The 18,713-nt window shown below is 46.2% G+C and overlaps 1 protein-coding gene across 1 annotated transcript in view; it reads right to left on the minus strand.

Annotated features, from left to right (window-relative positions):
* LOC147708561 (chitin synthase chs-2-like) overlaps positions 1 to 18,713 on the minus strand; it is a 709,679-nt gene that overhangs the window by 297,422 nt on the left and 393,544 nt on the right. The window contains exon 10 of the mRNA XM_086925750.1: positions 3,336 to 3,536. Coding sequence (XP_086781876.1) covers positions 3,336 to 3,536 — 201 coding nt within the window. The remainder of the gene's footprint in view (positions 1 to 3,335; positions 3,537 to 18,713) is intronic.

Below are 18,713 nucleotides of genomic sequence, written 5' to 3' on the forward strand. Positions count from 1 at the left end.
GAGAGTCCCGACAGTCCCCTCCTGGGTGGGCATCGCTTTCCCCCACGCTGGGCTGACCAAATGGGAAATGGCGGCTGCCGCATCTCCCGCTACGCACTGGTAGCACTCACTGGGCTGCTGCACACACCCTCCTCTCCAGGACTCCCAGGAGGGGGTTTCCCTGAGTAATATGTGCCCCTAGCTGGCTCCAGTATCCCCACTCTCCACCTCACGTGCCCCTCCTCACCCATCCGCCTGTTGGGCTGTGGCTGGGTCATCTGTCTCGGGGTCTCCCCTCAGTTACTCACCATCCTCAGTTCTCCGTGCGGCTCTCAGCAACCTGAAGCAATCCAGAGTCTTCTTGGCGTCATCTCAGGTACTTGCCCATACTTTGTGAACTCAGTGTTGTGTTGTCTGTATTTCGTAGACAATCGGCAGCGAAGCCGTCGTGGATTACGACCACACGCCATCTTGGCTGGCCAAGCCTCCGCGAAATATTTAAAAAAAAATAATACACAAGAGGGGCACCTGTATTCCTCAGGTCATCCCTTGTATACATAATGGCAAACCACCTATTTCCCAACAGACATTACCTGGGCCTCTGTCCTATGGCTTGACCCTCCTGTGCTTGGTTTAAAAAAAAAAAGTGCTATGACACTGTCAATGCCGGTGGTGTCATAGTACTTTATTACTTTATTTTAAGGCATTTTGCATAGCAGCCCGAGCTGCTATACTAAATCTTTTAAATTAAATTAATTGATGCCATGTTAGGGCAATGTTGGCCGCGTCACAGCACTTTTTTTATTGCTTGTTTCACATTTCATCCTCTGCATATGCCAAGTTTGCACATTTGCCTTCTCTATATTTAGATGAATGGGGTCTACACTGGAATATTGTTGCCACCAGTAATTCATACTTGTGGGTTATGAATGTCATCTCAATCACAAAATGCAATTACTTGCATGTGCTTTGCGCACACTGTGTTTTGTCATTGACAATTCAGATTGCAGGGGAGCTAAAGAGATTGTATTAACATCTGGCAGGTGCTTGGAAACAGCCACTCTATCATACTTTAATATGTTGTCTAAACACCTATGTAGCATAATTACAAGCTGAGGGAACACATCTTAATAGTGTGTTTGGAAAAAGTGAATGTGCAACAGAGGTATGTTTTGCTCTGTGGATGGCAAGATTCAATACTAATGAGCAAACACATTCTACACCACACCACCATGCAGTCGTACTTCTGCTGCACTTTTTTGATTCATGGACCACACATGGGCTGCTTCTGTGAAGGACACTGCCAGTGTAGTATTGTGTTTTTCCCCCCTTTTGCAAAGAAGCACTACCTTATTTCCCTGTGAGTGCTGCACTGAGCACCTTCAGGTCAGCTGCAGCCCTCATTTTGCATGGCCTGGCCGGCACCCGCAGTACTGATAACATGAGCACATGATGAGGAGTGGTGAAGGATTGAAGAAGGGAGACTTCTGCCAGAGATGCCTGCACAGAGAGCTCCCCTCATACGGATTACTGATGGGTCACTGCATCGGCTAGTCCTGCTGCCAGCTAACTCTACATGAACACAAGCTATGCCCTTGCCTCATCTCTTGTGTCAGTGCGGAGCAGGTGGCTTGTGTGCATCTGAAGGGGGTGGTGGTGAACGCTTGAACTGACATTCAGTAACTTATATTGCACATCTATTTAACCCCCTTGGCCGCGGCAGTAATTTCGCCGCCGCGCTGAGGGTGAAGGGGGGTCTCGCGGCGCCGCCATGCTTGTGACTGACCCAATCCGTCACGAGCCGGGAGCGCGCTGTGCTCATGACTGAGTAGTTCCGTCACGGCCGGCCTGCTCATTAATTCAGCTGCGCAGACGCGGAATTGATGCAGCATGGGCCGAGCGGCCGCGGCGTGACGGAACCACTCCATCATGAGCACAGCGCGCCCGTGGCTCGTGACAAAGTGTTTCCATCACTAGCACAGAACGGATTAATAAACAGCTGCTTGCAACAAACAACAACGTATTACTAATCACATAGGCAAAACCTAATGCATTTACCATTTCATGGTTAACAGAGTTAGTGCAATCTTATTTCAGTCATTTTTTTTTATCATGCGCGCAGCTAATAACTTCTAAAATAAAAGTGTGAGGGGTGAAATGTACCATTCCATTAGGCCAAGTTTGTAATGGCAGTTGATTACGCTTGATCACATCTTGGCAATTTATGCTGTGTCCTAATAAGCTTCACTGCAGCATTTACAGAAGCTAATAAAGTGCATGTTCACCATTCCCTTACAATTAACTCACGGTTCACAACCTTTAAATCAACTACGTAGATCCTGGTGTATTTAGTCTCACACCGTCTTGACAGTAGACAGAGTTCAGTATTTAGAGCACTGTCACCAGTGAAGGAATCCATCCACAACAAGTTCTTGTATATATTAGGATTTATTGTAACAAGCTATGGGGCATATCAGCAAGACAATTATCGCCGCTTTAGCTTCCGTTTTTGGACGGAAAGCAGCAATAATTGTATCGCCCTATTTGCAAGGTCACGCTATTGCATGAATCCTTGCCTCAGCGCCCTTTCCCTTAAAGCCCAGCTTTGCATCTCTAATGAGATACAAAGTGTGCGTTCCTCACCATACTAACGGGAGAAATGCCGCTAAGTGACATTTCTCCTATTATCAAGCCTCACGCTAACCTGCAGAGCAATTAGAAAAGTATTGCTGACCTCGGTTATTGCTACTTTCCTTATGCCTGCTTTTCATCTGACTTAGCAATATTATCATATGGAAGGTGGATATCATGGCTAAGTCTACCCTGCCCTATCAGCAAGCATTCGCCAAACCTTGTGCGATTATTGCTGGATTTCCAGTGACAATCGCACATTTGGCAGCTTTTGCCTTGATTTTTATCGCTGTTGAGATGAGCGTTGCTGATAGCACGCTATCTCAGCGATAAAAATCAGCATTAGCTGGCGATAATTATCCCCGTGCTAAGCGCGCTGAGAGATAATTATCTCCGGTTCTTGCTGATATGCCCCCAAGTCATCTACAGCTAAACCCCACAGTGCGACAGCTTAACTGATTTCCTTCGAGCTCCACATTCCACATGGAACTCCTCAAGTACGTTTTGCTCTTAAAGCTACCAAAAGAATACAACACAATGCCACATGGTTCACGGGACCTCTTTCTTAGTATGGAGTATACTTTCAGTGATTTAACAGCATTCAAAGGTCATGCGTTTCAACTAAGCTAAACAGGGAAGTTTGGAAGTTGGCTCGATTTGCACTAATACTGGTGAGCACTTTACCTGTAATAGGGGCGAGTACATAATAAGAATACAGAACATACCTTGATCATACTGAACAAATTGGGAGGCTTCAGTAGCCTTCTTGGTGTACATTTTCAGAACGTTGTCGTCCATCAGTGCTGCTGCCCTAAACAAGCTGAAGCACCCAGGGCTGCAAAGCACACAGCCCAGGACATGTTCAGAAGATTTCTGCAGCCAGTGGCCCACAGCATATTCAAACTTCTGATACCAGACCATGGGACCTAAAAAAACATATTAGTTACCGGTTTTAAAAATATATGCTTATATTATTAGGAGTAACATTTGGAATAACAAGAGTATTCATAATACCAACTTCACAACGATCATAATACTAAGATAAACGTTGCAAATTATTACAACAGCAACTAATACAATAAGCCTGTAAAAAGTATATGAGGGTATTGATGACTTTGGAGGGCACACATGAGTATGACAAGTCCTTGAGAATTATACAAATGATGCTACTGAGTTGTGGTGACTTTAATGCACTATAATGCTCAGATTTATTTTTATTTTGCTTCACCTAAATAACATATATAGCAACAATTTCACCCAAAATTTGATATTTTCAGTTTTACCTTTCTGGGTGGTGTGATAGAATATCAAGCACACAAATGGCCGACAGACTTCTTTCTGCCCGCCATCATCCCAGGGCTGGGGCCAACCCGCCTATAAGGCGGCGGTCCCACATATGCTACTACAATGCAGCTGTCACCATGGCGGCCGCAAAAAGTATTTTTTTTCCATTGCGGTGGGTGCTGCTGGCTGCACCACCGGTCGCAATGGTAAAAAGGCAGGTTTTACTTTTCCCTGCACTACATAGGAGGAACCACTCGGTGCCTGCCACATGGTGAAATGTCCAGCTGACTATAACATGTGTGAAACCTATGTTTTTTTCAGTGAATTTCTAAGGTTTTTTAAATGCTAATTCCTAACTATTGTGGTTCAGTGGTTCCGAATTGGGTTCGATAGTTCCGAACCCAAATTGAGATTGTAATGTTGCCAGAGGCATGATTTTCGGCATAAAAGACCGAGCTCCGTTTATCGAAGTGTGCAGTCTCTGACGAACTACCCGTGTGTACTTCGTAGATCTCTGTCCCTGGTTGCAACCAATAAACCTTGGTCTTTGACTTCATCAAGAAGTATCCTGTGTCTCTGTTTGACAAGACAGGGGAATCCGAGGTCTTCCGGTGTTGCCCTGACACCGCTGGGTTACCGGATTAGTACCGGTTCTGAAAAACCCAGTACCTCAATTGGCGCCCAATGTGGGGCGACTTCAGAGGTACCGGTCCAAGCCAGAGGTTCGTGAGAAGCTTCGTGAGAAAATTCTGGAGGAAGGCCAGCCACTTCATCGACCCCTGTATGTCGTCGTGGTCCGAAAGTCTTTGCTGCGAGGTTTCCCGCTTTCCGACGGCTATGAAGGACTGCTGCCCTGACTGTCGCCCTGTTTTGGAGCCTTAGACGTTTGTAGAGCGAGACGATTGACGGGTCTTCTGGTGACGCCATCGACAACTCAGTTAAGTATAAACGGAGTGTCTCCTAGTCCTTAGTTTGTTTTGTATCCTTTAGTGGATAGTTTTGATTTGGTACCTGCAGGCCCCAAAGCCAAGGGATTTGTGTATTCACGAGATTATCGTTTTTAGATTCCCCTTGTTGCTTGAAGCTAGACTAGTGTGCAAGATGCCTGGTGTTAGCAGTCTTAGAAACTTGTTTAGTTGTGGTACTTTGAGGGATTCCCGGTTAGAGGATTCGTGTCCGGTTCCTCCGATCGGAACTCCTACATATGAACTGTATGTGAAGCATGGTGTGGGTCCTATTAGCTATAATGAGATTTGGGTAAAATACACAAAGAATGACGGTGTCCGACAGTGGCCCCGTTATGTTAGTTTTGAGACAGAAGTCTTAGACAACCTCGAAGTGAAGTTGTTAAAGAAGAAAGCCCGGCCGGCGATGTTTGACTCTTTCCGCATATGGCGCAAAGAAGCCAAACAGAAAGAAATAAAGTTAGCAAAGAAAAATAAGAAGGGTATGTCAATGGTGCAAGCTGCCATTGCATACAGAGATAATAAAGAAGAGCAAGAAAGTGAGCAGATGCTTAGAGTGAAGAAGTTAGCGGTAGACAGATGCTACCCGGTATTGCCGTCTAAAGAGCAGAAAGATGAGAAGGATCTTGCAAAAGATCCTTTAATGTCGCATCTGTTAAATTCACCGCCACCTTATGTGCAGAATGCTACGGCACCACCGCCACCGGTTGTGGCTGTGCAAGTGACGGTTGTTTTGCCTCCTGTTATTCTTCCACAGCCAGCTCCTTCGTTGGCTACTGTCCCTTTGGCGCAGCCTCCTCAGGGGCCGCCAACTTTGCCTTTTCCTGCTACTACTGTTTCTATGCCTGTTCCGACTATGGATTCTCCTACTACTGTTTCGTCTCCTCTTGTCCTTCCGACTACTCCTTCTCCTAGACAGCGGATGACCGCTGCTTTTTCTGGTTTTCTGACTCCTTGGTTGGGACAATTGGGTATGTCTCCCGTTAGTGAGCGTAGACAGCTGCGTAGCCAACTGCCTGATACAGATGAGCGAGTGGTTTTGGATCATATGGCACGTAGATGGGTGACGTATAAGTCCCAGTACGATCTAGAGGGTATTATGGATGTTTTCCGGCAATGGGAAGCACCGAAGCAACGTTATGTTTTCGAGCTTATGTGTGCGTTCCTCCATGAACAATGGACGGATGAAGTGGGTAAAGCTCCTGAAGAATTGTTCCGATCGCGTTCCGAGTTTGCAAAAGGAACGATTGTGAGTTTACACGACATCGAGAAAGCGGTGTCGACGTTATTGTCGCTCCGAAGCGATGTCCCTACTGAACGGCTATTTGAGCCAGATTCGTCAGTTAGGAGACATGCGCGTCAGTATCCGATGCGAGAGGTTCCTCCAGTATGGAGACCTGCTGATGCTGCTGCTGTTCCACCTGTTCTTGCGCATTTTCAGCGAGTGTGGGTACATGTTCCATGGAAACGTGCAGAAGTTTTAGCGCTTAAACAGACTTTACCTGATCTGTGGAAGAATCCGGCGGAATATTATAAAGAGCTTAAGCAAACTGTGAGTTCGTGCATTATGAATTTGGCGGACATAGATATGTTGTTTGGGAATGTAGTTCCACAGCCCATCTGGAATGTCATTCGACATACGGATCATGATAATGAATTGGGTAATTCATGGGCGAATCTTGTTGCTGCAAACGATAGACAAGTTGGAGGTGCTAAGCCTGAAAATATCATTACTGAACTTCCTGGTAGAATTATTACTTTCATGAAGACTTTGATGCCCCAGGTCCGTGTTAATTGGGATAAATTGTCTGCTTTTTCTCGCGTTTCGAAGAAACTTTTGTCGATCATAGTGGTCAGGATATGGCTACCGAGGGTGGCCAGAGATTATTTGTTGATAAATTTGTGCACAATCTTCTTCCTGAATTATGTACTAAGTTGAAGGATTCCGAGAGTGCTTGGCCCGTTTCTTCATCGGCGCAGATTCTTGCTACGGCTCAGTACTATGAGAATAGGCGTAAGGATGAGTTAGAGAAAGCGGATAAGAAGACTAAGGAATTGAAGACTAAAGTTCTTCTACAACAAGCTTAGCCACCCCGTGTTAATAATCAGAGCGATTACCAGCAGCCTCAACAGTATTCGAGGAATTCGCAAAGAGACGAGATTCCTCAACAGCGTATTCTGTATGGGCCTAATCAGTGTGCGTATTGTAGAGAAGAGGGCCATTATAAGAATAGTTGTCCGGTTCTGTTGCAACGTGCAAATAATGCTCCTGGTGTGAGAGGTAGAGGTGCTCAGCAAGCGACTAGAGGTAGAGGTCGCGGACAGAACGCGCGCCCTCTGCCTCTGCAAAATTCAATGAATAGCTTCGACCAACAGCAGAATTCGTCTGGTAGGTCTACACAATACTATCTGGATGATTATTATGTTGAAGGCGACGAAGCGCAAGGTACTGATTGTTAGGACAGCCATAGACAAAGAGAGGGAGTTGTTTCGATTCCAGTAGATCAGAGTGGACCCTACGTGGAAGTGATTGCATCAGGTGTGTAAGAGCCTTTTCTGCTAGACACTGGTGCTACAAAGAGCTCTATTATGCGTTCTAAACTCCCTGGTGCACCTTTGTCTGGCTTTCATAATGTTTCTATAGGTTTTTCTGGCGCCCCCGTTACGAATCCGATTTCCATTCCATTGCATCTTTCTGTTGGTAGGTTTGAAGCACCCCTTCTTTTGACTACAGGTTGTAATGAGAACTTGCTAGGCCTGGACTTGTTGAAGAGATTGTATGCAACTTTGTACTGTTCTCCGTTAGGAGTACACCTTACCTTGGGTGAGAGTGTGATCTCTCCGATATATGTATCGAAGGATTGTCTCCCACCTGAATCGTCTTCGTTACCAGATTCATTGTGGGCTACGGGTCCGAATGATGTGGGCCTGTTAGATATTCCCCCATATGTTGTGACATTGAAGGCGAATGCTAAGTTACCGCGCATTCCACAATATTGTATTTCAAGTGATGGTGAACGAGCACTTTTAGCGATCATTTATGATCTGATTGACAAAGGTGTTATTGAAGAGACGCGAGGTAATGTGTGTAATAGTCCTGTTTTGCCTGTCTTAAAGAGAACTGATTCTTCACAACCTCCTGTGTATAGATTTGTTATCGACCTCCGTGAAGTGAACAAAATTGTTGTTCCACAATTTCCTGTTGTACCTGACATTACTGCATTATTGACATTGATTCCAGCTTCTGCCACTTGGTTTTCAGTGATTGACTTGAAGAATGCTTTCTTCAGCATTCAGATTGCCATGAAGAGTAGAGATATTTTTGGATTCTCTTTAGGAGGACGAAGCTTCCGCTTTAAACGCGCTCCTCAAGGGTATTGCGAGAGTCCATCAATTTACAGTCAAGCTTTGAGGACTCAACTTGACTCGTTAGTTTTTCCTGACGGTGCAGCCCTTATCCAGTATGTTGATGATTTGTTGGTCGCTGCTGATGCCGAAGACATCTGTAAGGATGCCACTGTGTCCTTGTTGTCTCATTTATCTGATTGCCATCATAAAGTTTCTCTTTCGAAATTACAATTCTGTCGCCAAGAAGTTACCTATTTAGGTCACCTCTTATCGAAAGAGGGAAGTAAACTGACCCCAGAAATAATTCAGACTATTGCGAGAATGAGTGTCCCTACGACACAGAGAGAAGTACGTGCGTTTTTGGGTATTACGTCGTACTGTAGACAGTTGATCCCTAATTTTTCCCTGCTAGCGAAGCCTTTGATAGCCCTTACGGTTAAGGATACTCCAAATCCTATTCCTTGGACTGACGAATGTCAAAAGAGTTTCTGTGAATTACGCAACGCGTTGTGTTCGGCTCCTGTGTTGGGAATTCCTGACTACAGTAAGCCTTTCACATTGTATGTCCACGAGAGAGAGGGATGTGCATTATCGGTTTTGACTCAGCAGTTTGGCGAGAAGCAACGCCCATGTGCGTACTTTTCGTCGACTTTAGATCCTGTAGCCAGAGCGTTGCCGAGTTGCTTGAGAGCCACAGCGGCAGCGGCTGTTTCGATTCGACAATCTGCGGGTTTGGTTATGGACAATACGTTAGTGGTTATGGTTCCACATGCAGTGGATACCTTGTTGAATTGTACAAAGACACAGCACTTAACTAGTGCTCGGTTGTCAGGGTATGAGCTTACGTTGTTAGCGAGCCATGTGCACATCAAGAGGTGCAATACTTTGAACCCGGCTACATTGGTGCCGATTTCGCTTGAGACGGATGATGATAGTGAAGAGCAACACAATTGTTTTTTAAGAACCGAAGAAGAGATGAAAGGGAGAATAGACTTGAGGGATACTCCTCTTCCTGACTGTGATGATGCTTTGTGGGTTGATGGTTCGTGTTTTAAATTACTGAATGGTGATACAACTGCAGCATATGCTGTGACAACTTTGCATACGGTAGTCGAAGCTGCACGTATCCCACATAACTCTGCACAAGCGGCTGAATTGATTGCACTTACGAGAGCATGTGTGTTAGCGAAAGGAAAACGAGTGAATGTGTACACGGATAGTCAGTATGCGTTTGGTGTGGCTCATAGTTTTGGACGTTTGTGGCGTGAACGTGGATTCTTGACATCGCATGGGACGAAGATCCAGCATGGACAATTGGTGAATGAACACCTTGAATCTCTTACGTTACCATTACAAGTAAGGATCGTGAAATGTAGTGCCCATAAAAAGGTTACGGATGACGTTGGCCGTGGTAATGCGTTTGCGGATGAAGTTGCGAAAGAAACTGCTAGGAACGTGATGAGTCGAATGTATGTTGCGGGTCTGGCGAGATGGGTTCCAGAGATGAGTATGTGTGAAGACACCATTGAAAGCGTGAAAGTTATTCAGAGTAAGGCCACATAGAAAGAGTTGGATGAATGGAGAGAAAGTAAGGGTAGGTTGGACTCGAATGGGTGTTGGACTGACTTGTCTGAACATCAGAGATGGTTGCTGCCTAACGCGTATGTGCTTCCAGTTGTTACAATGGCGCATGGAATGGCACACATCAGTGTGAAAGGGATTTGCAAGTTGTTGGCTCCGGTTTGGCAGGATGTAGGAATCCCCAGATGCGCAGAGAATTTAGTCAAGAATTGTATGGTGTGTTTGATGCATAATCCTGGTAAGGGAACCCCAAGACCAGCTGGTCATTTTGCTCCTCCTACGTATCCGTTCGAGGCTTTGCAGCTAGATTTTATCCATATGGAGAGATACAACAACGTATGTGTTAGTGGTTGTTTGCTCTTTTTCTAGATGGGTAGAAGCTTACCCCCTTAAGGACAATACTGCTTTGTCCACAGCAAAAGTTTTGATAAAGGATTTTTTCCCGAGATTCGGAATGCCGAGAATCATCTGGAGTGATAACGGAAGTGAATTTGTGGGTCAAATTATGAAGAGAGTGTGTGAGGGTCTCGGGATTAAGGAGAAATTCCACGCTGCAAATCATCCCCAATCAGCTGGTTTAGTCGAGTGCTATAATGGCACTCTTAAGGTGAAATTGGCTAAGATTCAGGAAAGCACTGGTTTACAATGGCCAGATGCTCTGCCATTAGCACTTTTGTCCACCCGAATGACTGTACATTCAAGAATGAGTTTGAGTCCATATGAGGTTGTGTTTGGTCACCCGGCGAATGTTTGGGGCGTACCAAGACCGACGAGGTTTAGTGACCTCGAATACCCTGTTTTGCTTGACTATTTGCGTGAATTGACAACTAAAATGAGTGTTTTACGCCAACAGGTACATGACAGTCTTCCTCAAGCTACAGAGGATCCAGGGCACTCCATTGAGCCCGGTGCATGGGTTTTTGTCCGAAATTTCCAGCGAACGAAGAACGAGCAGCCTCGCTGGACTGGGCCCTATCAGGTCCTTTTGTCTACAAGATCTGCGGTTCGAGTGCGTGGAAAACGAAATTGGATCCACGGCTCGCACACCAAAAAGGCACCTTTGCCTTTGCCCTACGACACGTGGGTCCAGGAGGGTCTTGCGGACTCTGAGACTGTAGCAATCCCACGATTTATACCGTTCAGTGATGCCCGTTTGATTGGAACTAGCTCAGAAAAGGAGAGTGATCAAATTTTACAAGCATCAGTACCTCCTGCAGAGCGATTGGACATTACAGAGCCTCATCTTTTGTTCACTGATCAAGAACTATTCGGAAAAGATCGATACAATCTGAGATCGAGAATTATGGACAAATAAAATATTAATAAAGTTGATTTTTTTTTACTGTTTGCAGGTTAACTCTCCACCAAGGATCTACTCATTTTTGTTTTTCCTGAACTGCCATCCGGTTCTTGCTGCTAGGGTCGCGGTTGCTACCAGTCTTGGGAGTGTAAGCCTGAGACACTAGGTCGAGGGTTCTGTTGGCCCGAGGCAGCCTTCCTGGGTGCAGCAGAGGCACTCTCAAGCAGAATCAACCAACCACCGCGGGCAGCACATTTAGTTTAGGATGGATTTCTTTGAGTTGGAGAGACCTGTACAGACATTGACTTTTAGAAAAAGAATATGCAAAATAATGTCGAAGAAATGCTTTTTGATACCATGGTTGTTTTTGCTATTGAGCTTCATGATATTTATAGCTGGTTATGTAGCATTTGTTTTTAAAACGACGTCGAATCCCACTGTGCAACCTACACCTTCACCTACTATTCCTTCCCATTCTTTCCATCCTTTTTCCGAACATGAGGTAGTTAGACGTTTGGAATTTTCTAACAATTCTTTCATTCAACTTTTGCACAAGCACCAGTTAGTGATTAATACAACGAACTGCTGGATTTGTGGTCTGATGCCTCATACAACCGATAAGGGTATTCCTTATTTGGTTTTGCCCTTCAGTTTAAATGGTTCGATTCGAGCTTACAGAACAATGTTCATCTATGCCCATAGTGTCCACCCCCTACGTTCACCGGAAGATAATCCGAAGAATAGTCCTTTAGCTAGAGGCATAGTCGACATGAATAAAGGGACTAATGCAGTTGAGGCTATTCCGAAAGATGAAAGGCAACCATATAGTAGTTGGAACGTCACTGGATATGGAGTTAGTCTGAGTATTAACCAGCGAGCGAAAAGTCCTCCACCGATTTGGATAGTGCCCCATAAGGGCTACTATTGTCTGCAGGGCAATGGTAAGAATCCGAAGGCTCAGTTATGGAAGAGTGTTTGCGCTGAGACCTACATGTTTCCGTCTCAGTCTTCCCCAGCGTTCTTAGCTGCTAAGGGTACCTACTTTGTTTGCTATGACAAGGCATACACATGGTTGCCCCCCGACTTCTCGGGCACATGTTTTGTTTCCTTTCTGTCACCCCCCACTTTTACAGCTGCAGCAGATTACCACAAGACGAGAATTGCTAGAGGTGTCTTTAGCCAAGAAGACACTGCAGGACAAGAATTGGGAGATTTCTTTAAGGGTTTTCTGCCGTTCTGGGGACCAATGGCTAACAGTAGGAATATTATTCAGCTAACGAGAGTGGTCGAGTCCACTATAGTTGAAACTGCTGGTGCCCTTGGTAATTTGACTGCTGAGCTCCAGTCGGATAGACTTATGACACTTCAGAATAGAGTTGCCCTTGATGTTATCCTGGCAGATCGAGGTGGAGTTTGTAGATTGATTCAATCAAGCTGCTGTGTTTTTATTCCAGACAACGCTCCATCAGTCTTCCAGGCCATTTCCAAATTGCACAAAATCTCCGATTCTGTCCATTTGGACAAAGGAGATTGGTCTTTGATGGAATGGTTATGGGGATTGATATCCACTTGGGGTTGGAAGATTTTGATGGTCATTGGGATGGTCTTAGCAATCCTGTTCATGTTCTGTCTCTGTGTAAAGTGTGCTCCTGCTATTTGTGGCCTTTGTGCTACTTTATGTGTACGGAGACCTGTCCAGAGAGAGATGCTTAGTAATAGGATGATGCTACAGCAGCATATCGATGACCTGATGATTATTTTTCCGGATTCAGATTAAAATGGGTCTGGGTTTATTGCCTATGATAGGACAAAAGGAGGGTCTGTGGTTCAGTGGTTCCGAATTGGGTTCGATAGTTCCGAACCCGATTCATAAAGATCGTCGGAAATGGACAATTTTGGTCTCAACAGACCGCAAATGGCGAGTGTAACGTGTCTGAGTGTTTTCGTATGAATCGATATAGGAGAACACTCTGTATTCGAGGATTTAGTCTGTTTCCATTTTGTATGCGGCAGCCATTTTGTGTGGTTGCCCTAACATAGGCCCGATGACTGCGGCCGAGAAAGTCCTTGAGACACGTACGCCTTAGCTGACTTCTAGTTGACCTGGCCGAACTGACTCCTTGCCTGGGGCGAATCCCGCTGAGCCAGTTCCTTGTTCAGCAGCTGGCCTGATAAAGATCAAAGGGCAGGACGTGTCCGAGTTTATGGTACACCGTTCCCACCTCTCTATCTCTTTTCCATCTGTTACTGCCTTTCCTTTACGACATGTTCATCGATCTGGGTTGAAGGGTTTACGATGGGTTTGTCCGGCCTGATCGAACAGGAAACCAAGCATGTGTGCGATCGTTTTTGGTGGGCTGGACAACGGAAAATGGGATTGTCTTTGACTGTCGTCATTTGCTACTTTTGAAATGCTACGTTGTCATTGGTCAGTTTGTATGCACCAAATGTAGATTGTAATGTTGCCAGAGGCATGATTTGCGGCATAAAAGACCGAGCTCCGTTTATCGAAGTGTGCAGTCTCTGACGAACTACCCGTGTGTACTTCGTAGATCTCTGTCCCTGGTTGCAACCAATAAACTTTGGTCTTTGACGTCATCAAGAAGTATCCCGTGTCTCTGTTTGCCAAGACAGGGGAATCCGAGGTCTTCGGGTGTTGCCCTGACACCGCTGGGTTACCTGATTAGTTCTGAAAAACCCAGTACCTCACTATAACGTGGCTGAAACCTATGGTTTTTTCTGTGAATTTCAAAGGTTTTGTAAATGATAATTTTAAAATGTATTAATTGTTATATTTTTTATACTAATTTACTACATTGTTTTAAAGTATTTATTTTTAGATATTACATTTTTTTTAAATTACATCACATATTTTTTATATAAATTGAAAAAAATGATTTAAAAAATATTCAAATTGTAATATATATATATTTTTTTAAATGTATATATATTTTATATAGCAGGCAATGATATCCTATGGAAGGAAATTCAAGTTACTGGTAAGTACAGTTAAATTTACTTTTCAGGAATAGTAGAGAGCTGAAAGATGCAGCACTGAGGTCTCTCCTGATAACAGGTGAGTAAATCGGAATTCGTAGTTCGACTGATTTTGGAGGAATTCTTTAAAGTTCCAAAACTCCACACTTAGAAAAATTTCCAAGTGAAACCAGTCAATGTTAGCCTATGGAAGGAAGTTCAAGTTACTGTAACTACGATTAGAGAAAGATGCAGCACTGAGGTCTCTCCTGATAACAGGTGAGTAAATCGGAATTCGTAGTTCGGCTGATTTTAGAGGAATTCTATAAAGTTCCAAAACTCCACACTTAGAAAAATTTCCAATTGAAACCAGTCAATGTTAGTCTATGGAAGGAATTTCAAGTTACTGTAAGTATGGTTAGCATTACTTTTCAGGATCAGTAGTGGGTAGACTTCAAGCTCTTCTTCCTTCAGCACTGGGGACTGTGTGTTTTGTGCTGCAACAGAAGAAAAGCAACTCGACGACATCTATGACGACGCTTCCGACTCTGTGTCCTGAAGGCACCGCAGAGGGCACCGCTGCAATGCCCCACCGCAACCCTGGTCTCACTGACGATGCCTGTTGATGCTGCCACCGAGCTGTTGCTCACACCACGACCTGTGGGCACTGCACTTCACACCACCTTGCTTCACGACGATGCACTGGTATCCCTGACGACGCTGCTCCATGCCAAAATCAACACGGCTGCTTGCACCATGGTATGAGGACAGCGCTTGTAAAGTTACACTGCGCATCACCCTCATCCCGCACCACAACCGTGGCCTACTGATGCCGGTGCCATAGTCTCCAGTTCATCATCCAACAACGCTTCAGCAACGACGACGGCGCTGCTTGCACTGTGACCTGCCAGCACCGTGATGAGCGCCGGCTTCATATCGCACGGCGACTCTGGTCTCACCGACGATGCCATTTGACACCACCACTGAGCCGCTGCTCACACTGCGACCTGAGGGCACCTGCACGCCGCACTGCTGTACTTCGCACAGCAGCACATGACGCCTGCCGACGCCAGCGCTCCTGACTCCATCAGATAGGAGATCAACCTGCAACGCGTGTGACTTCGAGGCTCCCGATGACTCCTGCACCGACCCCCGGAATATACGCCTGTAGACGCCGTGTTTTGGAAGCTCAACCAGAGGTCATCGATGCCTGCATTTCTAAAACGTACTGTTTGCGACACCGTAGCTGGCCCGCGACGCCGAGGTCATCCAGAACTGTTTGGATTTACTTGCTCACTACGCCGTGATAGCCCCAGACAGAGTTATCGACATAAAGGAACTATTTTTAAAGCATATTTTGATAAATGAAAGTTTTTGAAGTACTGTATTGTGGATTTGTATCGTTTTTGGTCTTGTCTTAAGTATATAAAAATATTGGATTTTTTTCTAAACTGTTGTGGTGTCCTCTTGTAGTGCTTACACTGTGTTACTGTTGGTTATGTGCAAATGCTTTACACACTGCCTCTAAGATAAGGCTGACTGCTTATGCTAAGCTACCAAGGAGGGGAGCAGGGGTTACTTTAGGAGTGTAACTCCCTTATCCTGACTAGGAAGAAGGGTCCCTATTTGGACAAAGGTGCAAACCCTTGCCAACTAGAGACCCCCATTTCTAACATTGGTTGTCAGCGGTGAGGATAGGACTTGCGTTTACACTTGATTTACAGTGATTGGCATGCATTACTACCATATCGCAGACCATTACGTACCACATACTGGTTCTTTTTCTTTTTTTGGCCTATTTTTGATCTTGCCAGTTTGAACTTGCTACTTCATCATCCTGGAATCAAGAGCATCATCGGTTACAGCACTGGAAATTGCCTTTGAGGAGGATAGGTTGGAAACCTACAATGTTAGGGAATTGAAATTAATTAGCATAAACCTAAAAGTCAAAGTCAGAGGCCTCACTAGGAAGGACGAGCTACAAAAGGCGCGGAGGGCCTGGGTAGCCACCAGACATGCCAGCGAGCAGTCTGGTCATCTCAGTTGAGAAGCAGAGGAGCCTATTTTTGGGTGGATGTGCTTTTGGTAGGGGGAACCCTCCAGGCAAGGCAGCAGTGGCCTGTCCCCAGAAGAGCTGGAACAGGCAGGCAGCAAGGAGAGTGGCAGTGGAACTGGAGAAGCTTAAGTTAGCCATGGAAGAGAAAAGGAAGGTGTTAGATCACAAGATCAGGATAAAGGTGCTGGATCAGAGGAGTAGAGCCATCTTAGATGGTGGCAGCAACCCGTCAAGACCGGCAAACAGAATTGTGCACATCCCTAAGAAAATAGGCAAGGAATTCAAGAAGGGGGATGACATACAAAGGTGGTTTCAGGGGTACGAGGCAGCAATCCACTTGAATGGGGTCCCTGAGGAGAATTGGGGAGCAGGATTGTGGGCTCTCTTCCCAGAAGAAGCATGGGATACTTTAATAGCTTTGGGTAAGGGGTAGCACCTCATCTGTCCAGATATGAAGGACGCCCTTCTCACTAAGTATGGTCTTATTCCTGAAAAGTACAGGGATCAGTTCAGGTCCAGTAAGAAGTCTGATGCCAACACTGGTTGGAATGTGTGGATGTGTTTTGCTGGTGACTGGATGGCTGGGTGAAGGGCAGTAATGTGACAGATTTTCTGGGGCTCTACAATTTGATTGCATGGGAGCACTTGTCGAGTCTATGTTTTGCAGATCTGCGCCAGCACTTAGTTGATAGTAAGCTGACTGAACCCAGAAAACTTGCTATAGAGGTATACCGCTGGGTGAGTACCAGGGTCACCAAGAAAGCGTTTGGGGGAGACTCAGCCAAAGGTGGGCAGGGTCCCCAGCAGAAAAGTGGGGGGGGGCAAGGGTAAAGCGCAGGAGTTCTCCAAAGGCCCCAAACTAACACCCAGGGTAAAGGTTCCCATCGCCCCAGAGATAAGAAACAAGGGGTCTCATCAAGAAAGCCTGCCGAGACCGGACCCCGCAAGTGTTTTGTATGTGATCTGGTGGGGCACATGAAGGGGGACCCCTGGTGCCTAAAGGGGCTCAGCCAACCACCGATGGGCAATCCAAAGTGTTGGTTGGTGTAGCGTTTGGGGAGGAGGAGGAGTACCCACAAGAGGGTGGGGACCCCGCAGAAATGACCCTAGTCTCACTAGGGGACAGTGAGATGGTCCCAGGAAACAAGGTGCCCCCTAACACAAAGAAATACACCACCTGGGTGACCAATAATGGGAAAAGGGTAGAGGCTCTCAGAGATACTGGAGCCAGTGTAACCTCAGTCCGGTGTAACCTGGTCTCTGAAAAGCAGGTAGTCCCAGGTGCAAGTAATTGCGGTAGACAATTGAGAGTGCCAGTGTCTGGTGGCGCAGGTTCCCTTCAAGAGGGGGTGTCTCAGGTCCCTTGAGGGTGGTTGTCAGCCCTTCCATGCCTGTAGATTGCCTGCTAGGTAACAACCTGGAGCAGTTCTTGTGGAAGAATGTTGAGCTCAGGTCTCACTTGGAGATGCTTGGGTTGCCAGAGTGGGCATGCATGTCCACCCGGTCAATGGGGGCCAGAGAGGGTGGTCAAGAGGACTTGGAGCCTGAAACAGTGGCCCAAGTCCCTGCCAAGATAAAGGGCAAGGGACGCGGAAAACCGCCCCTGAATTTCCCATTGACCGGGAGAAGGCGAGCAGGTAGCTGAACTGGGGGATATCTCTGAGCTGACCCATTGGCAGCAAGAAGGGGGTCCCACCAGGGAGGATTCTGAAAGGAGCTGAAAGAGTGCCATACTCTAGAGGGTCATCAGCGGCAGGCTGCAGACCAGGCAGCGGGTGATCAGTACGGATCACATTAGATCTACTGGGAAAAGGATCTCCTGTATAGTGAGCCTAAGGTCGCTGAGCCTGGGTCAGCCCGTGTGCTGGTGGTACCCCAGCTTTTCAGGACCTTCCTACTGGGTCTGGCTCATGACATGCCTTTGGCAGGACATTTGGGGCAGGAGAAGACCTTTAATAGGCTTGTCACCCATTTCTTCTGGCCCCATGTGCAAAGGCAGTCAATTGGACATTGCCGGTCTTGCCAAACTTGCCAGGCAAGTGGTGAGAGTGGGAGGAAGGTCAAATCTCCTCTCCAACCGTTTCCAGTTGTTGGAACACCCTTTGAAAGGGTGGGGATGGACATTGTGGGGCCACTGGATCCCAAGACCACCATGGGCAACAGGTGCATCCTGGTCTTGGTGGACTGTGGCACTCAATGGAAATCCCTCTCAGGACAACGACGGCGCCAGTGGTGGGCCCGGCATTAATGGGCATCTTTTTTGCCGAGTGGGGTTCCCCAGCGAGGTGGTTTCTGACAGGGGAACCAACTTCATATCTAAGTATATGACATCCCTGTGGAAGGAGTGTGGTGTAACTTACAAGTTCACCACTTGTTACCACCCACAAGGTAATGGTCTGTTAGAGAGAATCATCAAGAACTTGAAGGGCATGATTAAGAGTCTAGCAGAACCCATGAGGCATAAGTTGGACATCCTCTTGCCGTGCCTTCTCTTTGCATACAGGGAGGTGCCACAAAAGTCTCTTGGGTTCAGTCCCTTTGAGCTTCTGTAAGGTCACCCAGTGAGAGGACCTCTGATTTTGGTGAAGGAAGG

Source organism: Lissotriton vulgaris, chromosome 6 (genome assembly GCF_964263255.1).
Source record: "Lissotriton vulgaris chromosome 6, aLisVul1.2, whole genome shotgun sequence".
NCBI lineage: Eukaryota > Metazoa > Chordata > Amphibia > Caudata > Salamandridae > Lissotriton > Lissotriton vulgaris.